This window comes from Balaenoptera physalus, assembly GCF_965194825.1.
Source record: "Balaenoptera physalus genome assembly, chromosome: 19".
NCBI lineage: Eukaryota > Metazoa > Chordata > Mammalia > Artiodactyla > Balaenopteridae > Balaenoptera > Balaenoptera physalus.
This window is the reverse complement of record NC_138900.1, coordinates 3,223,035-3,248,296: the sequence shown is the minus strand read 5'-3', so window position 1 is coordinate 3,248,296 and position 25,262 is coordinate 3,223,035. Positions and strand designations below refer to the sequence as shown.

Below are 25,262 nucleotides of genomic sequence, written 5' to 3'. Positions count from 1 at the left end.
GGGGGAGGTCACATGAACGACTCACCCCCTCCTGTAGCTTCCAGCCTGTCTGTCTGAGTCCACACCCCATGCCCTCATTTGCCCCTCTGCCTCTCAGGTTGTGGTCTGAGAGAGGGGGCCCGGGGCCAAGGTTTCGGGTGGAGCCTTCCTGGGAGATGGCACATCTGGGGTGTGCCCTGGGTAGGGGGATGAGGGCAGCATAGAGGGGGTGAGGGGAGGGGACGGAGCCAGTTCTCCCCTGAGCTCACCCAGCCCCTCCCATCATTCCACCCCTCCTGATAACGGGACTTTGCACCATCTCTGTTGACAGCTGGGGAAACTGAGGTGACGACGCAGGTCAGGAGGCTTGTCCAGGGCCACCCAGTAAGTTGTCGTATGATTAGTAATAGCCACTTTTGAACCCTGGGGTTGAATGAGGACCTCATGAGATCACTTCAGGCAGAGTCTGGGGGTCCAGACTGCCCCAGGAGGCTGACAGCTTCAGGCAGAAAGTCAAATCCACCACCACCCCCATGCCCAGGACTCATGCCCATGTAGGGCAGGCTAGAAGCCCCAGGCTCCGAGCTCAGTCAAGGGTCACTCCTCCGCCTGGCTTGGGGCGGGAGGGGGGGGGGAGGTGACATTTTGAGGGGCATCTGGAATCAGGATGAATCTCAGCATTGTGGTCCCTGAGCTTGGCTGAGGGCAGGCCCAGAGCCCGAGTGGGGCGGGAGCGAAGAATAATTTATCCTGGAGCTCTGAGCGTCCTGGAGGAGCGCGCAGTCAGGAACGGGCTGGCAGGAGAGACTGAAGTGACGTGTGTTTGGTCAGAGGAGAAGGCTGCTCCTGGCTGTGGACAGGGTGCTCCGAAGCCCTGGGGGACCCGTGCAGAGCACGCTGTTGGGAGGGGCTCACGTGATGGGCTTGGGGGTGTGCTGGGAGGGATGTGGAGTCCAAGGGGACAGGGGAGTGAGGGAGTGGCAGCGAGCCGGGAAGGGTCGGGAGCAGGGGAGGGAGTGATGGGGTCCGCGCTGGGTGGTATATAAAAGACTCCTTGGAACCTGAGATGGGATGCAAGGGGTGGGGCAGGAAGTTCAGGAGCCAGCTGGGGAGGTGGTCCAGGAGGGGAAGAGGATCCTGAAGGAGGAGGTGGAGGGAGGACTTGGGTGACAGGTAGGTGTGGGGACTGAGAGGCAGGAGGACCCTGGAACCATCCTGGTGGGCAAGTGTTGGGACTCAGAGAGCCAAGGGGGACCCTGCTGAGAAGAGACTGCTGCCTGCCGGAGGGGGGAAGGTGGGAAGGGGGCGGGAGCGGGGGGCTCAGCTTGCTCCTTCCCTGACTGTCCTCCCTCCATACCAGCCCTGATGGAGCCCAGTCCTCCCTCACCCCTCCCAGGATTAGAACCAGTAGTGTTGGCTGCAGGGCACAGACAGGGAGGACCTCCCGACGCCCCCGCACCTCACTGACCAGACATTAAGAAGAAATATCAGCAATAACATAGCTTTATTTGCGGCTTAAAGATGGGGCGGGGTTTGGGGTGGTGGGGCCCATTCTCCGGAAGACGAGGGAATCGGGGGTGATGACGCTGATTACTGATCCCTCGGAGAAGCCGCCCTCAGGCCGTTAGATTTTGCCAGCGAACGTCCCGTCCTTGATCTCGGTCCAGCGCTGCACCTGGGGTGGGGGGGGTAGGAGCGAGGAAGGTGCGGAGCGGGCGCTTACTCAGCTCAGCCGGCCCGTCCACCCTCGCCCGGCCCGTCTGTGCGCTGCCCCTCTGTCCGCTCACCCAGCTCATGGGGCACAGCGCGTGGAACACGCGGAAGTAATACTCGCAGGGCTGTGTGCTTTTCCCGCGGCGGTTCATCCTCTTGACGCAGGGATGGTAGTCTGCCGAGTGGGGCGGGGCGGAGCGGGCAGGTGGGCGGGGTCGAAAGCACACCCCGCCCCCTCCACGCCAAGGCCGCGCCCTCCAGAAAGGCCCAGCCGCAGACCCGCCTCCTCCCCGCAAGGCCTCGCCTGTCCTCTCACCCCACCCTTCCATGACTTGATCGCACGCCTCCAGAATAGGCCCCGACCTTCCACTGATCGGTCCCGCCCCTTTCATACAAGGCCCCTCCCCTCCCAGGTGGGCCCCGCCCCTTCCTACCGTGGTCCGCTCCACCTCCCACCCCAACGGTCTCCGCCCCCGCAGCGAGTCCGGGACCCTCTCCTCGTCCTCAGGTGGGGCGCGCCCCTTCCTGCCTCCCACCTTCTCTCACCCGCTCCCCCTAACTTGGCCCGCGAGGTTTTACCCAGGAAGTTCTGGTAGCAGTTACGGGTCTGGTTCTGCTTGGGGAAGCGCGGGTCGAAGGCTGGCGTTGGCCATCTCCCCTTGCAGGGCTTTGGGCAATCAATACCCAACATCCACGAAGACGGCGGCTCCTGCAGGGAGGGATGGGATTCCGTGGGGCCTAGGGGGCGCCCCTCGCTCCGACCCGCACCCAGCTCCTGAGCCCCACCACGAAACCCGGACCCCGTTCCTACCCGTCCTGCCCTCACCAGGCTGTTGTCAGCGGGTCACTGGATCAGTTGTGCTTGTGGCTGCGTCCGGGGAACCCCTCGCTTCTGAGTCTCGAGGGTCCCAGCCCAGGAAAAACACGACCCTCCCGGCCGGATTGGCTGGGACCCCCGGAGCCCCAGCCAGTGGACGCCGTTGCGCCGTTGCGTTGGGTCGCGGGGCGGGGTCGGTGTGGACCCGCCTCCCCCGCCGCGACTCCCACCTCCGGCCCGACACCCCCTTTTGGGTCCGGCGCGCACACACACAGGCACCCGGGCGCTGCTCTTGCCGAGTCTCAGGCTCCGGCTTTTAATCTCTGCGAAGCTGGGCCACCACGCGGGCTCTCCCTCCACCCGTCCCCCGCCACCACCACCCCCCCCCCCATTTAAAGATATAGATAGCTCTGGTCTCTACCGGAGAAGGAGCATCCCCCCCCGGCCTTTTCAGCACCCTGATTCTTAACAGTAGAGGTGCACAACACCTAGGGGCCTGTGAGGAAGAGGAAAGAGACAGGGTGGAGTCCGGGCTCCTGGACGCCAGCTCCAGGTATAAGGCTGATCTGCAGGGTTCAGGGGCTACCTGGCCTCGCTGGGCTCCTCTGGACACTTCGGCGACTGAGGTTGAGTCCCCCGCATCCCGCTATTGAGGCCGCTGGGAACGGTGCATGCTGCAGAGAGAGAGAGAGCGAGAAAGCCGGAGAGGGCTTTGGGTGATCGGCAGGGAGAGAGTAGTGCACTAATATCTCTTTCCTCTTAAGAAGCCCTCTTTTGTCCCACATCCTATACCAGCTTCCTCTTCAGGTCCCTCCTCCCCTTCCAGCAGATCACTGGGAAAGAGCTGGTCTACTCCTCCTCTCCGATTCCCCTCTTTACATACATATGTATGTATACAAGTAGTAGGAAAATACACATCCCATGAAATTTACGATTGTAACAATTTTAAAGTGTACAATTCAGTGGCATGAATTACATTCATAATGTTGTGCAACCACCACCACTACCTAGCTCCCAGGACATACTCATCACCCCAAAAGGAAACCCCAAATCCATTAAGCAGTCACTTCCCGTTCCTCCCATCCCTTGCAGCTCCTGGCAGCCACCAATCTGCTTCCTGTCTCTTCGGATTTGCCTCTTCTGGACATTTCTTGCAAACGAAAATCGTACACTATGTGGCCTTTTGTGTCTGGCTCCTCTCGCTCAGCCACATGCTTTCAAGAGTTGCCTCACGGTGATCCACTTCCTGTGCTCCCTTAAGCCTGCCCCATTCAGGTCTTCGTCCCCACCAGGTCACCTCCTTGCTGTTACATCCAGAGGTCCTCTCTCGTCCTGTCTTCCTTCACCTGCTCGCAGCATTTGACACAGCTTCTCTCACGATGTTCCTCGTCATTTTCTTCACTTGGTGTTCAGGATGCTGTTCCGTGTTCACTCTTTCTGACTATGGTTCCCCTTTCCCTAAACACTTTGGCCTCTGTCTCCACCTGCAGTCACTCGCTGGTGACCTCCAGTCTCATAGCTTGCAGCAACCATCCATTTGCTGATGATTCCCCAAATCATTCCAGACTCATGTGTCCAGCTACATACCCCGCATCCTCACCTGACATCTCAGAATCAAGATGTCCAAAATGGAATTCCTGATCTTCTCCCTGACATCTACTCCACTCACAGCCTCCTTGACTGCTGCATCTTCCCGGTGGCTCAGATCCCAAACCTTGAAGTCACCCTCAATGCCATGTCAACATGCCCAATCCATGAGCTGATCCGTTGGCTCAACCATCAATACCTCCATTACCTCCATCCCTTCCCCTCTTGTCCAAGCCACCATCATCTTGTGCCTGGGTTATTGCAACTGCCTCCCTACTCTTCTCCCAGCGTCCACCCTTCCTCCTCTACCTTCTCCACACTTCAGCCAGAGAGAGTTCTTTCTAACATACAGCAATTCCAGCCATTCTGCTCAAAACCCTCCAGTTTGCTCAGCGTCAAACCCAAAGTACTTAAGATGGCCCCACATGATGGTGCCACCCTCGTGACTCCTGTGACCACAATTCCTACTCTGGGCTGTCCTGGAGCTCCCTCTTGGTCCAGCACATCGTGCACATTCCTGCCTCAGGGACTTTGCAGTGGCTGTTCCTTCTGAAGGGAACGAATTTCCCCAGATGTCCACATGGCTTCCTCACTCCCCTCCTTCAGATCTTTACACAAATGACATTAGCTCACTGAGGCCCTCCTGGACCACCCAATCCAATACTGGAAGTTGCCTACCCCCACTCCTAATCCTCCCTACCCTGCTGTCTGCCCGGAGCCCTATCAGCTAATAATGTACAATATAATTACTGTGGATTTTATTGTCAGAGTTCCCAGCTTCAGCACTACTGATATTTTGTGGAGGATCATACTTTGCTGTGGGGCACCATCACGTACATTATGGGATGTTGAGCAGCATCCCAAAAGATGCCAGGAGCGCCCCCCTCCCCAAATTGCTCAATGCCATGTCCATAGCGCATAGAGTGATGCCTGGCACATAGTCGACACTCACTATACACTGAGAGCACAAAGGAAAGTGAAAAGAGAAGGAATGATCCTCTCTACCTCGTGGATAACAGAGTTGACAATACACGTTAGCTGTCACCCCAAATACCTGGGCGAAGTAGCAAAGACGCCCACTTCCTCTTTTATCTTCTCCACCTTGGAGGCCGTGTCCTTCATACTCTCAATTTCCAAGAGAGTGGGCAAGAGAATCTCCAAGGACGACCCCACTGTGGCCATGGGGCACTGGTCCGGCACCCTCTTGGGCTCTTGAGATACTCTCCTGGGCTGTTGGGAGACCCTGGCCTCCATCTTTGAGACAGGGGTCAGCGAGGCAGGCGACTCGGTTACATCTTCCCACCTCGTTGAGGGCAGAGGGATGGGAGTCAGGGAGGCACCATTCATCTTGGGGCTGCTGGTGGCACGCTTGGGGCAGGGGGACGCTTTGGAAGGCCCCTTTGGGTCCCGGGGCACCTCCTCCACCTCCGCCCATGGATGCGTGTTCCCCTTCGCCCAGGCCCCCAACTGTGGCTGCTCCCTGACCACCACCGGCGTCTCCTCCAGCAAGGACACCTTGGTGGTGCGGAGGGGTACCGTGTCCATAGTTGGCATGGCAGACCCCTGCTGGGTTGAGAGCCAGGAGGGCAGATTGACCAGAGCTGATCTCAAGGAGGGATCCTTGGAACTGGCAATGATCAGCTTGTCAAGGGTGAGCCCTTCCACTGAGAAGGGCCTGGTCTGCCCCTGCGAGGCTTCCTCGATGGCCAGCTCCTGGGTCTTGACCCACTTCTTCTGCTGCCCCACCTCCTTGGATTTGAAGCCCGGCATGTCCAGAGAGATCTCCTCCTTCATCCTGCGGACTTTGTCCTCCAACTTGCCCTTGCCCTTCAAGCCATCCACGGTGATATCCTGGGCTCTGCTGACCAGGACTTCCTCCGACTCCTTCTCGGTGGTGGTGAAAGGCAGCTCCAGAGGTGTTCTCTGAGTCCTCATCTCTACTGTGTTTGTCTCCTGGGTGCCCGTCAACACCACGGGCTCTGGCTTCCCTTCAGGCTTGCTTTGCTCAAGCACATCTCCTCCGTGACTTCCCGCAGGCAACACGCCAGTGGTAGCAGGGTCCAATGTCATTTGGTATTGGGTAGGTAAGGTCAGAGCCTTCTGGGACAGGGTAGGTAGGAACACAGATTTCCTGTTTGGAGCAGAGGGGGACACAGCCTTTGGAGGAACAGCAAGTGCATGTGGGGCCTTCTGAGATGGGGCAGGCATGGCTGGGACCTTGCGGGGAACAGCCGGTACATGTGGGACCTTCCGAGATTTGGCAGGCACGGCTGGGGTCTTGTGGGGAATAGCCAGTACATGTGGGGTCTTCCGAGATGGGCCAGGTGTGGCTGGGGCCTCCTGGGGAGCAGCAGGAAAAGCTGGCGCTTTCCGGGATGGAGCAGGTACAGCCAAGAACTTCTGGGGCTGGTCAAGGATGAATGGAGCCTTACAAGAGGCAGCAGGGATGGCTGGGGGCTTCTGGGAGGGCGGCGGCCACAGTCTCTGCACGGAGTCCAGAGGCCTGGCCTGTTCGTTGCACCTGCGGAAGTCAGGAGGGTAGGCGGCTGGGCAGAGGGAGGACGTGGACAAGGTGCTGGCCTCCGGGTCCATCAAGTCGTCCATGTCCTGTTGCCACAGGTACATATCCAAGTGATCACAGGAGCCCAGCAAGGGCATTTCAGGTCTGTCCTCCGAGATACAGAGTGAAGGGGTCTCAAGTAAACCTGCCAGGCATGTGGCCCCCTCAGAATCAGAGCAACCCTGCAGGTAGATGGAGGGGAGGGGAAGGATGGTCAGGGCCAGTGGAGATGCCCAGACCCAGGTCCCCAGCCCCCTCCTCCCTCAGACCCAGGGGTCCAGACCCCCAGCCCCCTCCTCCCTCAGACCCAGGGGTCCAGGCCCCCAGCCCCTCCTCCCTCAGACCCAGGGGTCCAGGCCCCCAGTCCCCTCCTCCCTCAGACCCAGGGGTCCAGGCCCCCAGCCCCTCCTCCCTCAGACCCAGGGGTCCAGGCCCCCAGCCCCTCCTCCCTCAGACCGTGAGTGGCCCTCCTCCCTCCGATTCTAGAGTCGGCCCCGGCCCTCAGTATATAGCTGCCTTGGAAGAGGATGCCACGTGGTCAGGTGTATTGGAAATGATGCTGAAGATGGTCTGAATGGTGATGCTGGGCTTCTCTGGTGGGGTGGGGCGGGAGAAAGCAGTCTGAGCTCTCAGCAGAAGGGTCAGAATTTTGGGGTCCATTCATGGAGGCAGAGGGAGGGGGTGTGCTCACCGGAAACTTGGATTTCGGTTTGAGGTCTCTCAGGGGAGAGGCCCGGTTGGGACCTGTAAGGGCAATTTGGTGTGACTTTGGCGGCTTCAGCACTAGGATCCCCACCCTTGCCCCCTGCCCTGCACGGCAGCAAGGCCCCAAGGCTACTTCTTTTCTGTAGATTTCTTTCTCGTGTCAGCTTGCTCCTGCTGCGACCAGACGAGAGGCACGGAGTCACCCACGGCCTGAGACTTGAATTTGCTCTTGAGGGTCTGGCAGCGGGAGGAGGGAGGGAGGGCAGTCAGAAGGTGCAGCCCCGTCAGTCCCTTCCCCGCCAGGCCCACCGGGGCCCGCTCACCTTGGCCTTCCTCTGTCTCTGAGTCGTCAGAATCTTGTAAGGAAAGGTGGGCTCGACAATCATGACTGGAAAGACAGGGGGACACTTCAGGTCAAGGACCCCGATGGGGATGACACGGTGCGGGGGGAGGCCCAGAGGGGACTCATGAGGGGCTCGGCCAGGGGAGAGAGGGGGAGGATGCTGAGGCTCCGTCCGCGCCTGGTGGAGCAGAAGCTGAGACTCGGGGAGGGGCCTGATGGACACCCAAGCCAGCTCACCTGAACGTCTGTGGTGCGATGGGTCCTGTGGACAGGAAGAGGGGCAGTGACGAAGGGTGAGATCTTCCTGGTTTCCACAGCTCCGTTACCTACCCAGCCCAGGGCTCCAGGGCCCCAACCCCTACCCCCTCAGACCCAGGGGTCCCGGCCCCCAGCCCCTCCCCCCTCAGACCCAGGGGTCCCGGCCCCCAGCCCCTCCCCCCTCAGACCCAGGGGTCCAGGCCCCCAGCCCCTCCCCCCTCAGACCCAGGGGTCCAGGGCCCCAGCCCCTCCCCCCTCAGACCCAGGGGTCCCGGCCCCCAGCCCCTCCTCCCTCAGACCCAGGGGTCCAGGGCCCCAGCCCCTCCCCCCTCAGACCCAGGGGTCCCGGCCCCCAGGCCCTCCTCCCTCAGACCCAGGTATCCAGCCCCTGGTCCCTCCTCCCTCAGACTCTGGAGTGCAGGCCTCCTCCTCCTTCAGAGCCAGGGGTCTTGGCCCCCAGCTCCATTCCTGGGGCTCTTGTACTTCTGGCTTTTGGTCTTGGCGCCGTCTCGAATCAAGAATCATAGCTGCCCCCAGGGGTCTGTGGGATCAGGGCCCACCTGGAGGCGCCAGGTGGAGGCAGGAGGTGCCACATGACCCAGGTCCATGCGGGGCGTGTATAGGGTCCTGGGAGCCCGGGAGGTGGCGGGCTGCTGGAGCAGGTTGATGAGGCGGATCCAGCGGTCAAACAGGAAGCTGACCTCACTGTCAGGGGCGTCCAGCTCCAGGTAATAGTAGCGGCCCGTGACCAGACGCAGCTTCAGGCGCCAGGCAGACAGGTCGTGGACGTAGAGGTGGGCCAGGTCCAGCGGGATCATCCTAGCAGAGGCAGGAGATGGAAGCGGTAGAGCAGGAGATGGGGGCGAGGTGGCAGGGGATGGGGGGATGGAGGCACCTGGTGAGGACGAGGCTGGAGCACTCCCTGCCCTCGGGAGGCTGGGCCATCAGCAGGATGTCTGGCAACACCAGGCTTGGCAGGGATGCGGCCACGCCCATGGTCACTCGGTTGGTTCTGTGGTGCACGTACACTGGGGCCCCTCGATTGGTCACCTGGGGGTCCAGGGAGAGGGGCTGGGACCACTCCTTTCTCTTACGCTCCGCTGGCACCTCCACACAGACTCCCCCACCAGCCCCCCAGCTGCCTTGTGCCCTCCTGGGCCCAAATCCCCCAACCCAGGGGGTCTCCCTTCCCTCCTGCCCCTCTCTGCCCCCAGGGCACAGGGAGCCAGGGACCTGGACAAAGTTACTCTCGAACATGGGCAGCGGGCGGAGGGGCAAGTACTCGCCCTTCTGGAGGGTCTTCTGCAGCTCCCCCAGGGTGGGGACCCACTTCAGGGGTCCCTGGAGTGGCTCCAAACGCCTGATGTTCCAGAGCCGGTTCATGATGGCTGCAGAAAGTGTCGGTCACCCGGGGCACGGAGGCAGGGTGCCAGCACCCCAGCCCACCGGCCCCAGCCCCTCGGGCTGCAGCGGTTCCAGAGGGTGGAGCTTCCCCAGGGCTCGGACATGGCCCTGCAGGGGGGCTCAGCCCTGGCCTGGGGGAGGGGCCGTCGGTGGAGGAGCTTTGTGACCTCATCAGACACAGTTGCAGCTCTTCCTGGGAAGTCTCCAGGGGCCTTCAGCTCCCTTCCCCTCCAGGAACCTGTCCTGGAGTCTTGAGGGCTGGGGTGGGTGAATCAGAAGCCCCTGCTCCAGACCCAAACTAGGGACAACCCGGGGCCCTGGGCGGGTCCGTCTGGGATGTTGTAAGTGAATAATTAAACAAAAGGGTTTCTGACTCTTCAGGGGAGGCCTGAATTACAGTCCCAACTTGCCACTGACCCATCTCTAGACCCCGGGTAAGGTCTATACCCCCAGGAACCTCAGTTTCCCTGTATCTAACTCGTTTGTGTCCGTGGCAATGGTTGCTGTACATTGGTTATAAAGAAAGGGACATGAGGTTTGGAATAAGCCAGACCTTTGGCAAAATCATATTCTGCTTCTCCCTAGCTGTGTGGCCTTGAACGACAGGCATCCCCGAGGGGCCTCAGCTTCCCTCATCTGTAAAATTGGTGGGTATTGGAGGATGCACGGGATCCTGTAGGTAAAACCCCACACTTAAGGCATGGCGCACAGTAAATGGTCACTCCTGTCCCCTTCTGAGGGCTTTTGGGGTGGGGGGGGGTGCTGATAGTCTGTCATTCTAAATATAGTGGTTATTATTTTTTTTATGTGTCATGCAAAATACATGGTCATTGTAAAAATTCTGGAAAATACAGAGAAGCACAAATAACGAAAGTCACCCACAATCCCACCCCCACCTTCTACCCTGAGGTGGCCATAGTCAACACTTTGGTGTATTTCCTTCTAGGATTTTTAAATAATCCATGGATTATATGTATCTGTACAAAATGGGGATCACACAGTGGTTTGTAGCCTTGTGGCCTGCTTCTTCTATGCCTAAAGCAGGCTCCGTAGCGCCCCTCTTCATGGCTGGTATATTCCATCACATGGATGCACTGTCATTTATATAACCATCCCCTACTGTTGGACATTAGGGTTGTCTCCAATTTGCAGTTGTAAATACTGCCAAAATGAACAACCTTGAGCCTGCAGCCTTGTCCTGTACTAGTACTGTTGGTCACAGGGTAACCTTCTGGAATTATCCATTAAATATTTATTTATTGACTGTGAGACTAAGAACTCACAGTCTCTGGGGGACTGATGGTTCCCCCTCTACTTCCCTGTCCACGCAGGGCCCCCCCGGGACCCCAGCACTCAGCCCCTGGCCCCCAGAGAAATCACCTCTAAGTGGATGTGTTTGACAAATTTAATTCCCTCTTCTCTATCTCACAAAGGTTCTCACATTTTTGTACAAAAATCCAGGCCTCCTTTCCCCCTCCCTCCCCAACCCAACACAGAAAATAATTGTTTAATAAATAATATATGCTCCTGCCCAAGCCCAGAGGGGTGGGGGTCAGGGAGACACCGTGGCCAGACTTCTTAGAGATCCAAGAATCCGGGACTCCGGTTCCCTCCTCCTCAGGGACCCCCGAGTCCACCTGCCTCCCACCCACCCCCTTAAATAAATAAGTATAAATAAGGCACAGATGCCCCCCTGCCCAGGTCTCCTGGAGGGATCGTCTCTAACTAGAGGGAGACAATGGTGAGGGCGGAGTCCTCTGGCTACCACGCCCCCAGTCCCGAAATAAATAAATAAATAAGGTCTGGCTTTGAAGGGCGCTGGTGGCTCTAGGTGGAGGGTCACAGCCGAGTCTTCAGCAGCAGCAAGCCCCGCACAGCCCAGTCGAGCGTCAGGTGCAGCCCCCCAAGGATGGCATGGGCCGCCCGGACGCCTCCCCAGGGTGAGGCCGGGGGAGGCAGGGGGGGTGCCGGTGGGTCTGGGGGCGCCTGGGGCAGGGCCAGGCGGGACATCTGTCAGGAGAGGACAGAGGGTTAACATCAGGCCAGGGGTGCAGTTAGGGTCCGGGGAAGCGGGTATTTGGAGCCTGTACTGAATCAGGGTTGGGGAGGTCCAGCTTGCATATTTCCACTGTGTCTCTGGCCTGTGAGGTGGGGTGTCTGGGTTGGGAATTCTTCAAGACGTTGGGGCTGGGGCCAAAAGGTGGGGGTCTTAAGGCTGGGATTCTAGGGCCAGGTTCAGAGGGCTGGGGGTGAGGTCTGTAGCATCAGGGCCAGGATCCTGGGGCCGAGGTCTTAGATGTGGGGTCTCATTGTAGGATCAAGCTCAGGGACTCATGTGTGAGAGCTGGGGTCTCAAGTCTGGGGTTTCAGAGCTGAGAGTTGGAATTTGAGTTACAGGGTCTTTGGGGTCAGGTCCAGGAACCGGGGTCTGAAGTCTTACAATCTCAGGGTCTTGAGTCTGGGGTTTTGAAAGTCAGGGTCTTGGGGTCTTAAGGGCTCACAACCTAGATCTGAGCTCTTGGGGACCCAGGGCTCAGGGTCTGGGGTCTTCTAGTTTGAGATCTCAGGGTCCAAGTCCTTGAGATCTGAGGTTTGCAGAACCAGGGTCTGCAGGCTGGCTTTGAGTCATGGTGCATCATCTGAGGGTCTGGGGTCTTGATGTGTCAGGATCTCAGGGCCAGGATATGGGTCTCAGGGTTTGGAGGTTCAGAGTTTCCTGGGCTTGGGGTCTGGATTCCTCCTGTTTTGGGACCGGGGTCTCCAGGTCTTGGGGTGAGGGTTTGGATTCTCAAATCTTAGGGCTTCAGGATGGGAGTCTTGGAGTAACAAGACCATGGGGTTTCCGAGTCTCAGGGTGAGAGTTTAGAGTTTCCAGGCAGGATTTTGGAGTCTGGGGCCTCAGGGACACAGGGTGAGGGTCTCGGAGTAGGCCTGGGGTCTGGGGTCCTGGGGTCTCAGAGCCAGGTGATCGTACCAGGAGCTGCAGCCGGCGCAGCAGCCGGTCCAACCGGGCCTGCAGGGCGCCCAGATCGGGCTCCAGGGTCCGCAGGGAAGGGCCTCCTGCCCGGCGCAGCCACTGCACATGCCTCAGGTAGGAGAACAGGTCTGCCCGCAGCCGTGTCAGCACTCCCGGTAGCTGGGGGACGGGCGGGGTGGGGGTGGCGTCAAGGAGCACCTGGCACCTGCCCACTCCAGCCCCTAACCCCCTGCACCCCCTTCACTGCCCAGCTCCCACCTTTGACCCATCCCCTGCCCTTACCTGCAGGGCTCCCAGCGCCCCCGCACTCATGGCCAAGGTGGGGAGGGAATCCAGGTTGTGGTCTCCGTCAGCTGGGAATTTGTCTCTCTTGGGGGGAAAGAAACCGTGAGAGGGACCCTGCCCAGCTCCGGGGGTCCCTTCATCCCCCACCACGAGCCCCGGACTCCTTTCTCCCCCGTCTCTGCCACCGTGGTAGCCCAGACGCCCTCCCCGCTCTCGGTCTTGGCCCCAGCCCATCCCCTCCAGGCTCTCCTACCAGCTGTGCGGCCAGCTGCCGAGTGTCCGCCAGGAGAGAGCGGGTCAGGAGGACGGCGCTGTCCAGCTCAGCCCGAGGGTCTGGGGAGGCCCGTGGGGGGCCAGGAGGTGGCCCCGGGGCAGCAGCTCTACCTGGCCACAGGCTCAGCGCGACCAGGACCAGGCAGCAAACACCTGAGGGAGGGAGAGGACAGAAAGGAGGCTCGGGCCCGACTGGGGGATCTGAGGGAGGAGGGGCTGGGGTGGGGGTTCTGAGTCCCAGGGCGGAGCGCCCAGGGCACGTCGCAGGGCCTGGGCTGGTTTCCCTCTCCCTCTCTGGCTCTGGTCGCCCCGCCCGTCGGAGCAGACGCGCCCCGGGGCGGGTAGACGGGCCGGGCGTCTCCCGTCCGCCCCCGGACGCCGGAATCTGGGCCCCGGGGCGGGGCAGGAGGGGGGAGACACAGGCCAGAACCTGCCCCCTCCCGGGGCTCAGGAGCCCGAGCCGGACTGAGAGCAGGGGAAGGAGACCTGGACAGAGGTCCGGGGGCCGTGACCCCTCCCCGGGAGACCCCCGCGTAGGCCCCACCAGAGTGGACCGCGGAAGGCCGGGCCGCAGCGCCGGGGATACCCCACAGCACACCTGGGCGGAGAGAGGCAGAGGCGCGGGCGCGCCGGGCTCGCGGCGGGGAGAGAGGGACCCGGCGGTGCTCAGCGCGGGGGCTCCGGCCCGCTCCCTCCGCGGCCGCCCATCCCCCAGCGGCCACGCCCACCCCTCCCGCCAGCCAATCAGCGACCCCCGGGCCGCCCCGCTCCCGCAGCACACCCCCAGCCCGCCCCCTGGGCCCTCCCAGGCCGCGGTCTGTCCGCCCGTCCGTCCGCATCTGTCTGGCTCTCCTGTTTCTGTCTGCACCCCTGCGTCTCGCTCTGCCTTTCCTCCCCGTAGCTGGGGTCGGTGTTCTGGGCTTGCTCTCACCTCCTTGGCCTCTTTGCCTCAGTTTCCCTCCCGGAGCCTCTCTGTTGAGGTCCCTGGGAGTCTGCGTCTCTCGGTCCCCGCTGACTCCCTGGGGGGTCCCTGGCCCTTTGGGATCACCCCCTGGCATTCGTCTGTCTCTGTCTGCGAGTCTCCATTTCTCTCTGCCTCGCGCTGCCCTGTCGGTGTCTCCGCGTCTCTGATCCGTCCTTTCATCTCTCGCTCTGCCCGTCCCTTCTCTAGGCCTCCTGCTTTCTCTGAATCTCCTTCCCGCTCGCTCCGTCTCCGCCTCCCCATCGCTCCCTCGCTCTCCTCCGTCTCTCGGTCCGATTCCGCTGTGTCTGTCTGCTCCCCACCCTTCCCGCCGACGGTCCCTCCCTCCTCCCTCCCTGTCCCCCCTCCGGGAGCTTGAACCAACTTACTGTTCATGTCCCCACAGGGCAGGGGTTCCCCAGGGCAGGGGGCAGGGGGCTGGGGGCCTTTAACCCTTCCCTGTCCGCTGCCGTGGGAGCCCTGGGGGTCAGCTGGGCCTCGGCCTGGGGAGGGGAGGCATGTGCGTGTGAGCAGAGAGGGCCGCGGCAGTGAGGGAGTGTGTGCGCCTGGGGGGTTATATAGGGGGCCGGGGCGGGCGGGCGGGGGGCAGGCGGCAGGGGAGGGCGGCCTGACACATCCTGACTCACCCTCCCTGCCTGCCTTTTCCATTCCGACGGAGCCGGCTGCCTCGCAGGGCTCACGCCGCCGCGCTCGGAGGAGGGCACGGAAGGAAAAGTTGGAAAAGTTGAAAAGGGAAAGGGGGGGTGGTCGGAGAGGGGCTGGTGAGGTCATTGGCGTCCCCTCCCTCCACCTCCTCGGCCGGCCGCCGCCGCCGCCGCCGCCGCCGGGGTAGACACGCGCAGCTTAAGAGCTGGGGCCTGGCTGCGGGGCGGGGGTCCGGCTGGACCAGGACAGGCAGAGAGATGGGGTGGCAGGGGGTGATGGGGACGGGGTAGAGGTGGCAACGGGGCCACAAGACGCAGGCCTGGCGGGCTGGAGGTGAGACGGGGTGAGACTCCCAGGGACAGAGAGAGATGGAGAGGCCGAGACCCAGGCTAGGAGGTAGAGACACACAGAGAGATGGGGACACGGGACAGAGGTGGAGAGTCTGAGGTGCAGAGATAGAGACAGCCAAGGAGACACGCTGCAGAGGCAGAGAAACAGGAGAGCGAAGTGAGGTTTGAGGGGCAAGATGAAGACAGCAGGAGACATCTGGAGAGACCCAGAGAGACCCCCAAAAGGAAAAGGGACAGAGACAGGCATGCCAGAAAGAGGGGAGGCAGGCGGCAGAAAAGAGAGACACGAGGCAGGGTGACAGAGATGGAGAAGCCCCAAGGGGCAGAGATCCTCCGAGAGATGCAGATGCTGAGATGATGAGGACTCAGCAGTGGGGACTGAGAGAGGGGGAGCCTTTCTCCAAGAGACAGGTTGGAACATGGTGAGAGAGAACCAGAGGCAGAGAGACAGAGACCAAGAGAAAGAGGCATCGAGACACCCAGTAGAGGTGAGACCTCGGGCACATGGCTTCACCTCTCTGTGCCTCGGTTTCTCCATCTGTGAAATAGGGATACCCCGGGCACGACCCCCTCCCGAAAGCCTGTGTGAGGATACAGTGAGTTCACTCCGGTAAAGCACACAACCAGCTCTCAGTAAATGCGAACCATTGCTATTCTCACCGTTGATTTTTACTAACATATCCAGGGAGACAGAGAAAAAGAGGGAGCCCCTGGGAGAGATGGAGATGGTGAGACACGGAGAGAGCAGCTGGGGTGGGTGCGGGGAGCTGGAGACCAGGACAGGGCAGGGAGGACACTATGCGGAGAGGTGGAGATGCGGAGAGGAGTGGGAGCAGGAGTGGGAGACACAGACTCAGGGGGACAGTGGTGCCGACACAGACGCACACAGGGAGTACCAGGTATACGGAGCAGAGGTGGCCCCGGGGATTCAGGGCAGAACGAACGAGTGAGGGACCATGACAGGAACCCAAGTCCCCAGGAGCACCCCGACCCCCAGGATAAGGGTGGCAGAGAAGGGTGGAGGGTAGTGAGAAGACGGAAGGTGACAAGGACTTCCAAAGGTCCCCCCGCAGACACCCCCCCCCACCGGCCCCTGAGACTGCTGAGCTGGCAAGGGGGCTCTGAGGATGAATGGCGGCTGAAGTCCTCCCCCTCCCACCCCCCACCACTTGGGGGGGGCAACTGCTCAGGTCCCCAGGGAGGTGAGGTCACAGCCCCCCCATGGTGGGACATGACCTCATCGCCTCAGGTAAGAGCTCCCTCTGCTTCTCTCAGTCTGTCATGGCCACCCCTGCCAGGGCCCCCCAGGGGCCCTACCCAGCCCCTGCTCATGCTGGGACCCAGGCCTCTGACCACTGGGTCTCCGCCCCCAGGGGGCCTGTTTCCGGCTGAGTCAGCGTGGGGGGGCCCAAGGCTGCGTCAGTGAGGGGAGAACTGACGTAGCCCCCCCCAAGACCGGTGGGGCCAGCCAAGGTGACTCAGGCCACCAGCCTGGGGGATGGACTGGCCTGAGGGGATGGGAGACTGAGCCTGGGGCCAGCCTGAGAGCCACAGCGGGGATCTGATGATGGCAGCCCCTTCCACCTCCGGGGAACCGACCCCATTGCTTTAATCTAGGAGCCCAAGAGCCCAGCTCCTCCTTCCTCAGACTCAGGGGTCCAGACCCCCGCCGCCTACTCCCTCGGATCCAGGAGCCCAGCTCTCAGCCCCCTCCTCCCTCAGACCCAGGTGGCAGGTGTCCAGGCCCGAAACCCTTGTTTCTAGAAAGGTAGAGAAAACTTGTGGCCATTCTGCAATTTGGGGGTGCTCTGCTGGGGAAGGTCAGGAGTCTAGGCACGGGTCATCAGTCCCCCACTAGTGCCATTCCCCTCGGCCTGCTTCGGCCCTCTCACCCCGGGGATGCGGGGTCGTCTTCCCTCAGCGTGGCAGCAGGAGGCCGGTGGCTGCAGGATGGGAGGGCGGGGGCTGCTCAGGACTCCTGGGTCTTCCCCAGGGTTGGGGACACTCAGGCTACTTCTGTGGAAAGGAGGGCAAGAAGGAGAGACAAAGACAGAGACACGAGTAAAGAGATGGAGAGGCAGGGTAGGAGACTCACAAACAATGACAGGAGATGACAGTGACAAACAGAAAGAGACAGGAGCACAGAGGCCAGAGTGAGAAAGAGACAGAGATGAAAAAAAAAAAAAAAAATTGGGACCCATACAGACGCAGAGACAAGCTCAGGGGCTCGGAGACAAAGACTGGGGGAGACACGGAGCTGAGACTCTGAGGGGTGATGACAGCCGTGGGGGGGAGATGCCACTGGGATATGACGGGGGACCCCAGGGGGTCCTTGCTCATGTGCTGGCCCCTGGGTGAGGTGGAGCTGGCTGGTGTGAGGTCAGCAGGTCCGAGGCTGTGTGTGTCCGTCTGTCTGTCCCTGGGGGGTCCTGTCTGGCCCCTGGGGGGTGACGGGGCAGGCGGGCCGCAGAGGCAGCCCAAACCTGTCATTAGTGGTGAGGGCCGTGACGGCGGCCCCCCCAGCCCCAAGCCGCGGTCCAGGGCCCGGCGGCCCCGCCCCCCCCACCCCCTCCTTGATCCCTGAGGAATCCCGGGAATTGGGAAGTGGGTCCAGATGATGTTGACACAGGAAACGGTCAGCAGCTGCCCGGCCTCAGCCCCACAACCCCTCTGACCCCCACCCCCGGCCCCCTGCCGAGCCCCTCAGACCTGTGTCATCTCTGACGAAGGCAACCCTGGGCCCCCTCAGCACCCACCAGGATGTTTACGGGAGATGGGTAGGACGGGAGGCAGCCTCAAAGGGCTTCTTGAGAAATGGGGTCTGGACTCCTGGACAGCTGCCCTCAGACCTAGTCCCCTGCCCCCTCCTCCCTCAGACCCCGGGGTCCAGACCCCCAGCCCCTCTTCCCTCAGACCTGGGAGTTCTGACCCCCAAATGCTCCCTTCCCTCTGATCCAAGTGTCCAGACCCCCCAGCTCCCTTCTCCCTCAGACTCAGGATCTGGACACAGAGACACACCGCCCCAGGAGAGCTGAGCCCCCTCCTCACTGGCTGGAAAGCTGAGTGGAGGTTCAGGGGAGAATGAGGGATCACGTTCCCACCCCAGCCCCCAAGTTGGCCTCCTCCCCCACCACTGGGGTGGACCAAACCAGAAGCTTGGGGACCCCAGTCGGATCCATTTCCCTGTTTGCAGGGGGGGAAACAGACTGAGCTAGAAGGGGCTCCCTTCCCATGAGTCCCCTCCCCACCACCCGGGGCCTCAGATCTCTCCGATCCTGGCCCTCCCTTTACACACTCCCCATCAGGAGGCCTGGATGCCTTTGGGACCAGGGGACTCCTGAGCAAGAGCTCTGGCCTATGGCCTGACCCCCATTTTCTCATCGCCCTCTTAGGTCTCCTGGTTGCAAGGGGGCCTCCCTAACAATGGGGCTCAGTGAGGTCTTCTGGGCCTCAGGCCCCCTGCCCCTGGTTGCTAGGGGGAAGACTCCCTGGCAACCAGGTCTCAGGAGCCTTTGGGTCACCTGGAGCTGCCTTTCAGGAATGTTTACTAAGCAGAGGGATTCCCTGGCAAGAAGGTTTCAGGGTGCCCACTCCTTGGGTCCCCTGGTTGGCAAGGAGGAGATGTCTTAGACTCCCACCTGCTTTCTACCCAGGTTGCTAAGGAGGCTCTTCTAATGCCAGGGCCCCATCCCACCCACAAGGCCCCTTCCACCTGGTTGCTAAGGAAGCAACTCCCTAGCAACCAGGTGTGACCAGGCCAGTATGACCCCCCCTTCTTTCTTCCCAATTGCTAAGTGGGCTCCCTAGAAATAGAACTTAGAACTTTGGGGGCCAGCTGGGCAGGCGGGCGGGGCCGAGCCGGTTGCTGGGGTGATGGCCTTCAAGGTCTCTCCCCACAGAGGCCCCAGGAGTCTGGGGAGGCGACATGGTGGGGTCTGGGATCCCAGCTTTGGGCCTCTTCCTGCTAATGCAGGGCTCCGTAGGTGAGGGGGCTGATGAGAGGGTCAGAGAGCTGAGCAGAGGGCCTCCTCACCCTCCATACAGCCTCCCAACACCGCTCTTTTCTTTCACAGACGGGAATGGAATCCAGGGATTCTTCTATCCATGGAGTGAGCAGTGGAGGAAACCCTGGGTCCCCTGGGGACAGGGAGCCCAGACTAGACTCTTGGGTCTAAAGGGAGGAAGGCTGGGGGCCCGGACCCCTGGTCTGAGGGAGGAGGGGCTGGGGGTCTGGACCCCTGGTCTGAGGGAGGAGGGGATGGGGGCCCGGACCCCTGGGTTTGAGGGAGGAGGGGCTGGGGGCCCGGACCCCTGGGTCTGAGGGAGGAAGGGCTGGGGTCTGGACCCCTGGTTTGAAGGAGGAGGGGCTGCGGTCTGGACCCCTGGTTTGAGGGAGGAGGGGCTGGGGGCCCGGACCCCTGGGTCTGAGGGAGGAGGGGCTGGGGGCCCGGACCCCTGGGTCTGAGGGGGGAGGGGCTGGGGGCCCGGACCCCTGGGTCTGAGGGGGGAGGGGCTGGGGTCTGGACCCCTGGTTTGAGGGAGGAGGGGCTGCGGTCTGGACCCCTGGTTTGAGGGAGGAGGGGCTGGGGGCCCTGGACCCCTGGGTCTGAGGGGGGAGGGGCTGGGAGCCCGGACCCCTGGGTCTGAGGGGGGAGGGGCTGGGGGCCCGGACCCCTGGGTCTGAGGGGGGAGGGGCTGGGGGCCCGGAGCCCTGGGTCTGAGGGGGGAGGGGCTGGGGGCCTGGAGTCCAGGGTCCAGCACGAAGTAAGCACTAGGCCAGCAGCCCCAGAGCCTGGTGTTGGGGTCAGGCTCTGTGAGGCAGCTGCCCCTTGTGTTGGTCCGCAGGCTGTGAGGGAGATGTGTGGGACCGGGAGAGCTGTGGGGGCCAGGCGGCAATTGAGAACCCGAATCTCTGTCTGCGTCTACGATGCTGCTACCGCGACGGGGTCTGCTACCACCAGCGGCCGGATGGTGTGTGCCGGGGAGCCAGGGCCCCTGGGGTGGGGGCTGGTGCCAGGGACCCCTTGGTCTCACGGCTCCCTGCTTTGTGCAGAAAACATGCGGAGGAAGCACATGTGGGCGCTTGGCTGGACGTGCGGAGGCCTCCTTTTCCTGATCTCCAGCATCTGCCTGTTCTGGTGAGTGGGGTCGGGGCTCGGGTGGGCTCCCCTGCCCTGGGGGGCGGGGGCAGGTGGACGGCACAGCTGAGGGTGTCCCCTCCCTGCCAGGTGGGCCAAGCGACGGGATATGCTGCGGCTGCCGTGGTTCCTGAAGGGCAAGTGCAACCTGTCAAGGACCGTCTCTCTGTTATCCAAGGACCGGACACCAAACGAAAAGAAGACGGCGTCCATTGGCAGCATGCCCACGGAGGGGGCCCTGGACGTCTCGGGGGGCACTGATGGGGAGGGCACGGAAGGGGGCGAAGAAACGGAAGCAGGGGAGGAGGAAGATTAGAGGCACCCCTGGAGGGACCCCTCAATACAGATATAGCACAGAGATGCATGGTCTCTTTTCTGAGAAGCATGAAGCAGGGGGCAGATAAGACCCAGAGGCCGGGAGAGAGTGTGTGTGTGTGTGTGTGTGTGTGTTTTGGGGGGTGCCTGGGCTGTGATCATGGGGGGTGTGAGCTGACGGGCGTCTGGGGTCCAGGAGTAAGTGGGGAGGATCTGAGCTGAGGGGGACTTGGGCTGATGGGGGCGGGCCTGAGCTGATGGGGGTCCTGAGTTGAGTGTAGGTCCTGGGCTGTGATTATGGGGGGTCTGGACTGAGGGGCTTGGGGTGAGTTGGGGGTGGCCTGGGCTGGGACTGCAGCTGGGCTGGGGGTACATGGACCACCGTGCCCCTCAGCTGTCCTTCTGCCGCTGCCTGACAGCCTCTGCTGCCTGCCCTTGGGATCCTGCCGCCCTTGGGCCAGTAGGCATTTGCCTTGCTTCCCACGAACGCCTGGACAACTACAGCTCTCAGACTCCCTAGTGGCGGGACGGAAATTTTCCTGGAAGTTCATTACAGTTGAAGATTCACCCTGCTCCGTCCTCTTTCCTCTGCCCCTCCTCCCTCAGGTAACAGAGCTACTCCAACCTACCCTCCATAAGTATTCCCCCCAACAAATATCTTGCAAGTCTTTGTCCCTCTGTCTGCATCTCTGGGGACCTCAAACGAACAGAGGAACCTGGGCTGAGGGAGGTCTGGACTCAAGGGGTGGGTCTGGGCTTGAGATCCTTGCCCCCCACTCCTGTCCCCCTCCGTGAGGGGACAGTGTGAAGCTAGGCTCCTAGGTCCCCAAGGGCTTGGGCAGCCCCTCCCTCACCCCTGCCCCAGTGCCGTCCCTCCCCAGACAGATACGAAGCACAGTGAGGCAGAGCCCTTTATCCAGGGGAGGATAGATGCAGGACACGTAGGCATCCTGGCAGCCAGATGATGACGGGGGCAGCTGTGCATCTCCATCGGGTCCTGACAGGTGCGGCCATGCGTTCGTCTGTAGGAGGGAGGGTGGGGTTAGTGGCTGCTCAGGACCCCTGCGTGTATCCCTGCATCCCAGGACCACCACCCAGGAGAAGGAGCCCCTTCCTCCCGCTTCAGTCCCTCACCATTGACTGACGCACTTGCTCATTGGCTCCTTCATTACTCCGTGCCCTGACGTGCGGCAGCGACTGTGCCTTTAACTCACCGGAACCCAGTGGTACAAGGTGGGGAATGAGAGGCAAGGAAAGGCAGAGATGGAGAGACTTACACACAAAAGAGAGAGAGGGAGAGACACATATGTCAAGGGAAGGACAGAGGCACAAAGACAAAAAAAGACACGGGAGATAGACTGAGACAGACACAGGGACAAAGAGAAAGACAGGCAGAGACAGAGAAGATGAAATGGGGAGAGAAATGACATAGGATGGGTTAGGCTCTGCACATCTTCTCAACTAATTTTGGTCCCAGAGGGAGAGAGAAGTGACCAGAGCCAGGACCTACAGGCCCCTCTGTTAAAATTCCAGTTCTCTGTCCCTCATGTGCTGGAACCACCTCACCCTGCCATTATGGAGTCCTGTGTTTGGAAAGGCCCGTTTTCCTTCTAAGAGGGGCCTACAGGCCGGTCAGCTTGGCCAGTTTCTGGCAAGTGGTTCTAGCAGCAGAGGTCTACCCAGCTGTGTTAGACTTCTGGGCAAGGTAAAGTGTTTCCAGGGGTAATTTTAACCACAGGTGGTTATTTCTGCATTGTATGCCAAATTTTGTGTTAGCTCATGCTTCATCTATGCATAAACTGTTTCCTCATCTGAACCACAGAACATAGCATATGAATGGACTGACTATTTTCAAAATTCTCACAAAAAAAGGGTATATAACTATCCTTCTGGATGCAGAGAAGGAAAGTTAATTCATCACCTATAAAGAATGTCTTAGGACATTAGAATTTAATTCTTCCCACCCACCCACCAACCCATCTATCCTCTCATCTATCTACTTACCCATCTGCCCAAACATCCATACAACCCCGCATTCACCCATCTACCAGCATCAATCCCACCATATCCATCCATCCACCCACCCATCCATCAACCAATTCATCCATCCATCTATCCCTCATCTATCCATCCATCAATCCAACCACATCCACCCATCCACCACCTATTTATCCATCAAGCAATTCATCCATTTATCCCTCTATCCACCCACCCATCCACCTATCCACCCACAACTTCATCTACCCATCCATCCATCAATCAATCTATCCATCCACTCATCCATCAACCCAATCCATCCATCCATCCACCCACCCACCGGATCATCAATCTCTGACTTCCTGAGTTCACTCTTTGCTGGGGAATGCTAAGAACAAAGACACCAGAGACCCAGGCCTTACCCTCCAGGGGCTCCCTGTTGGGTGGGAGAGACAGTATCAGCACACACACATACAACACACAGTGATACAAGCAATAACAAGGGTAACTCAGACAATGTGAAGACCCAGAGAAAGGCACTGAAGTTGAGTTGGATCTGAAAAGACACCTGGGAAGTTTTCTGAGTGGAGTGCAGACAACAAGGGCACCCCCAGTGTAGGTGAAGGCATGGACAGAGGCCAGTTGGTGTGAGACAGCCTGGCCATCGTGGACTGAGGGAGGTCATTCTAACTGCAGAGAAGGCAGGAGATGTGGGGCTGAGATGTGGCAAACACACACATAGTGAGTGGCTTGGATTTAACCAGAGGGCAACAGGGAGCCACAGCAGGTCTCTGGCAGAGGAGTGCACTCTGGAGAGTGCAACAGGTACCTCCCTTTTGGCAAGAGGTGGCACCTTTTGGGGCCTCAGTGTCCTCCCTGGGGTGGGGACAGTAATAGCAGTGACCTCAGAGACTCTGTTACACTTGGAGGATTAAATGGGAAACAGGACTCGGTGCACCTGGGGACTGGAGCACAGGGACGAATCATCTCCAAGTGTTGGTGGAGCTAAAGGTGACTCTCCAGCCCTCACGCACGTCTGGGGGCAGGGTGTCATTTGTCTCTCCCCAGTCTGCACCCATGCCTACTGTCTCTAGGTCTTCATCCTCTGGGTCTCCGCTAGTCTTTGCTTCTCTGCCTTCCAATTTTGACCTCTACCTGTCTCTCTCTCCCCATTGTCTCTGTCTCTCCATCTTTCCCTCTCCATTTCCATCTCTCCTTGATGTCTCTCCATCTCTCCCCTCTGTCCTTCCCTCCCTCCCTCCCTCGCACTACCTGTCCAGCTCTCCGTCTGTCTCTTCATCTCTCCCACTGTCCTTCAATCTCTCCCGCTGTCCCTCCATCTCCCCTCTGTCCCTCGGTCCCTCCATCTCTCCCCTCTGCCCCGCCCCGCTCCCCGCCCCTCACCTCGGGCTCACTCGTTGCCCGCACCCGCCGCCCCAGGCCCGGCCTCGAGCGAGACGAGCTGCAGGCGCACGCGGCGGGAGCCGGGGGCGTGCGGCGGGGGCGTGCGGGCGGCGGCGCGCGCTCCCCAGGAGACGGGCGCGGCGCGCCGGCCGGCGGAGGAAGAAGCTGGCGCCGACCAGCGGCGGGAGAGCTTTCGCGCGAGGCGGGAGAGCGCCGAGGGCCGCAGGCCGTAGTCGCGCTCGAGCTCCTGGCGCGAGATCTCGATGTTGCCGGTGTACCAGAGGATCCAGCCGAGCAGGCTCAGGAAGACGAGCAGCGCGCCCGAGTAGATGAGCAGGTCGCCGAAGTCGCGGCCGCGCACCTGCAACTGCGCGAACACGCCGGTCAGCAGCGCCGCCATGCCTGCCACGTCCAGCGCCACGGCCAGCAGCAGCGCCAACCGGCAGCGGCCCAGGCCCGACGCGGGCACAGGCGCGCCCGCCGGCGGGGACGGTGCGCCAGGCGGGGGCCCCTGCGAGGCGCACACCGCTGGCGCCGCCGCCATGGCCCTGCTCCACCGCAGCGGCTGGCTCCGACGGAGAGCGTTCCGCGTTCCGGGTGCGGCCCGGTCCGGGGCGGGGTCAGGGGACTGCGCCAGGTGTGCCCGGCACCCGCCTGGTCACCTGAGCTGGGCTGGGTGCGGTCGGGCCCGGCCCGGGGGCGCCCTGCCCCTCAGAAGCCGATGCTGGGGGCAGCTGGGCGCACAGATTAGTGCGGCCCAGGGCCCCTGCACCCTAAGGAGCCTGAAGCAGCGCATGGTGAAAATCCGGGGTGCTCTAATATAGAGGCAGCAGGGCAAACCCCAACATTCCTGTTTGCTCAGATTTCTCCTGGGGCCTCTGGACTGTCAGGACTCATTACGGCGAAGTCCAGGGGCACAGAGATGGGCCAGACAAGGCCCCTGCCTTCAAGGAGTTTCTGGACATAATCACAACTCAAGGTGCCCTAATGGAGGTGACATAAAGCACCGTCATTCCTTCTGTTCACTTGGAGTCTCTCCAGGCCCTGTGCTGGTGAGGCTGAGGACTCAGAGGTATATCAGGCGAGGCTCCTGCCCCTTAAAGAGGACCCTGACAACAGAAAATAAACTTCCCTAAAGTGTAACGGGTGTGACATAGGGCGGAACGGAGGGGGAGAATAGGGCTGGAGTCCGCGAGGCACAGGAAATAAGCTGGGCGAACAGGTATGCAAGCCCTAAAGGAACCAAGACCTTTCCCAGGCAAATCTCGTTTCCTCCAAACACACCTCGCCCTTAGAAGAAATGGGCGGCAGTCTGCGAGAAGGGTCCGTCCGGCTTCTCTCTAGACTCGAAATGGTGCAGGAGCTTAAAAGGACACAGGGGAGGGCGAATTGAGAGGGAGCTCCCGGGGTTAGCCGAAGGTTTCCGAACGTGGCCGAATGGAGACCGAGTGTTTCCGAAGAGATTCGAAGCGGGCATGGGCCAATAAGAGGGAAGCTGGCCGCCCTTCGGAAGAGTGTTTCCGGAGAGTTCCGAAAATGTCCGACCGAGC

General features: G+C 61.0%; 5 protein-coding genes across 11 annotated transcripts; 1 reads left to right on the top strand and 4 right to left on the bottom strand.

The window, feature by feature from the left end:
- Window positions 1-1,464: 1,464 nt before the first annotated feature.
- Window positions 1,465-2,768, bottom strand: COX6B2 (cytochrome c oxidase subunit 6B2). Of its 2 annotated transcripts, XM_082436810.1 has the most exons (4): window positions 2,519-2,726; window positions 2,272-2,401; window positions 1,767-1,867; window positions 1,465-1,654 (listed from the first exon to the last, which is right to left on the bottom strand). In XM_082436810.1, the coding sequence occupies exons 2-4, from the start codon at window positions 2,381-2,383 to the stop codon at window positions 1,604-1,606; spliced, it is 264 nt and encodes an 87-aa protein (XP_082292936.1). In that variant the 5' UTR covers window positions 2,384-2,401; window positions 2,519-2,726; the 3' UTR covers window positions 1,465-1,603. The 2 variants fall into 2 exon arrangements, with proteins under 2 accessions (XP_082292936.1, XP_082292935.1); XM_082436809.1 differs by having other exon boundaries at window positions 1,465-1,867; window positions 2,519-2,768.
- A 186-nt stretch (window positions 2,769-2,954) lies between these two features.
- Window positions 2,955-10,648, bottom strand: GARIN5B (golgi associated RAB2 interactor family member 5B). The gene is made up of 9 exons (XM_082436819.1): window positions 9,196-10,648; window positions 8,858-9,012; window positions 8,523-8,781; window positions 7,685-7,768; window positions 7,495-7,598; window positions 7,348-7,400; window positions 7,173-7,249; window positions 5,151-6,838; window positions 2,955-3,183 (listed from the first exon to the last, which is right to left on the bottom strand). Exons 1-9 carry the CDS (start codon window positions 9,343-9,345, stop codon window positions 3,156-3,158), a joined length of 2,598 nt encoding a protein of 865 aa, XP_082292945.1. The 5' UTR covers window positions 9,346-10,648; the 3' UTR covers window positions 2,955-3,155.
- A 231-nt stretch (window positions 10,649-10,879) lies between these two features.
- On the bottom strand, window positions 10,880-14,424 carry IL11 (interleukin 11). Of its 2 annotated transcripts, none has more exons than XM_082436752.1 (5): window positions 13,500-14,176; window positions 12,882-13,054; window positions 12,626-12,712; window positions 12,341-12,502; window positions 10,880-11,376 (listed from the first exon to the last, which is right to left on the bottom strand). In XM_082436752.1, exons 1-5 carry the CDS (start codon window positions 13,957-13,959, stop codon window positions 11,206-11,208), a joined length of 1,053 nt encoding a protein of 350 aa, XP_082292878.1. In that variant the 5' UTR covers window positions 13,960-14,176; the 3' UTR covers window positions 10,880-11,205. The 2 variants fall into 2 exon arrangements, with proteins under 2 accessions (XP_082292878.1, XP_082292879.1); XM_082436753.1 differs by lacking the exon at window positions 13,500-14,176 and adding an exon at window positions 14,252-14,424 and having other exon boundaries at window positions 10,881-11,376.
- A 90-nt stretch (window positions 14,425-14,514) lies between these two features.
- On the top strand, window positions 14,515-21,134 carry TMEM190 (transmembrane protein 190). Of its 4 annotated transcripts, XM_082436763.1 has the most exons (6): window positions 14,515-15,366; window positions 15,564-15,606; window positions 18,952-18,987; window positions 19,724-19,849; window positions 19,932-20,016; window positions 20,107-21,134. In XM_082436763.1, exons 1-6 carry the CDS (start codon window positions 15,298-15,300, stop codon window positions 20,330-20,332), a joined length of 585 nt encoding a protein of 194 aa, XP_082292889.1. In that variant the 5' UTR covers window positions 14,515-15,297; the 3' UTR covers window positions 20,333-21,134. The 4 variants fall into 4 exon arrangements, with proteins under 4 accessions (XP_082292889.1, XP_082292891.1, XP_082292890.1 ...); XM_082436765.1 differs by lacking the exons at window positions 15,564-15,606; window positions 18,952-18,987 and adding an exon at window positions 16,069-16,127; XM_082436764.1 differs by having other exon boundaries at window positions 14,515-17,655.
- Window positions 21,135-21,228: 94 nt separating this feature from the next.
- Window positions 21,229-24,340, bottom strand: TMEM238 (transmembrane protein 238). Of its 2 annotated transcripts, XR_014256548.1 has the most exons (3): window positions 23,713-24,340; window positions 21,466-21,534; window positions 21,229-21,353 (listed from the first exon to the last, which is right to left on the bottom strand). XR_014256548.1 is itself a non-coding variant. In XM_082436797.1 (2 exons), exon 1 carries the CDS (start codon window positions 24,254-24,256, stop codon window positions 23,720-23,722), a length of 537 nt encoding a protein of 178 aa, XP_082292923.1. In that variant the 5' UTR covers window positions 24,257-24,336; the 3' UTR covers window positions 21,229-21,353; window positions 23,713-23,719. The 2 variants fall into 2 exon arrangements, 1 of the variants encoding a protein (XP_082292923.1); XM_082436797.1 differs by lacking the exon at window positions 21,466-21,534 and having other exon boundaries at window positions 23,713-24,336.
- Between the last annotated feature and the right edge of the window lie 922 nt (window positions 24,341-25,262).

What these genes read in the sequence shown, in the direction of transcription:
- COX6B2 (XM_082436809.1), bottom strand. Translation starts at nt 2,383, where the DNA reads ATGTTGGGTATTGATTGCCCAAAGCCCTGCAAGGGGAGATGGCCAACG. An exon ending in CTGCTACCAGAACTTCCTGG is followed by an intron (nt 1,868 to 2,271) that starts GTAAAACCTCGC and finishes CCCACTCGGCAG; the next exon opens with ACTACCATCCCTGCGTCAAG.
- TMEM190 (XM_082436762.1), top strand. Translation starts at nt 18,804, where the DNA reads ATGGTGGGGTCTGGGATCCCAGCTTTGGGCCTCTTCCTGCTAATGCAG. An exon ending in GGGATTCTTCTATCCATGGA is followed by an intron (nt 18,988 to 19,723) that starts GTGAGCAGTGGA and finishes GTTGGTCCGCAG; the next exon opens with GCTGTGAGGGAGATGTGTGG. An exon ending in TCCAGCATCTGCCTGTTCTG is followed by an intron (nt 20,017 to 20,106) that starts GTGAGTGGGGTC and finishes CCTCCCTGCCAG; the next exon opens with GTGGGCCAAGCGACGGGATA.
- GARIN5B (XM_082436819.1), bottom strand. Translation starts at nt 9,345, where the DNA reads ATGAACCGGCTCTGGAACATCAGGCGTTTGGAGCCACTCCAGGGACCC. An exon ending in TCCAGCCTCGTCCTCACCAG is followed by an intron (nt 8,782 to 8,857) that starts GTGCCTCCATCC and finishes TGCCTCTGCTAG; the next exon opens with GATGATCCCGCTGGACCTGG. An exon ending in CCTCCACCTGGCGCCTCCAG is followed by an intron (nt 7,769 to 8,522) that starts GTGGGCCCTGAT and finishes CTTGACCTGAAG; the next exon opens with TGTCCCCCTGTCTTTCCAGT.
- IL11 (XM_082436752.1), bottom strand. Translation starts at nt 13,959, where the DNA reads ATGCCAGGGGGTGATCCCAAAGGGCCAGGGACCCCCCAGGGAGTCAGC. An exon ending in GGGCGCTGGGAGCCCTGCAG is followed by an intron (nt 12,503 to 12,625) that starts GTAAGGGCAGGG and finishes CCCGTCCCCCAG; the next exon opens with CTACCGGGAGTGCTGACACG. An exon ending in TGCGCCGGCTGCAGCTCCTG is followed by an intron (nt 11,377 to 12,340) that starts GTACGATCACCT and finishes CTCTCCTGACAG; the next exon opens with ATGTCCCGCCTGGCCCTGCC.
- TMEM238 (XM_082436797.1), bottom strand. Translation starts at nt 24,256, where the DNA reads ATGGCGGCGGCGCCAGCGGTGTGCGCCTCGCAGGGGCCCCCGCCTGGC.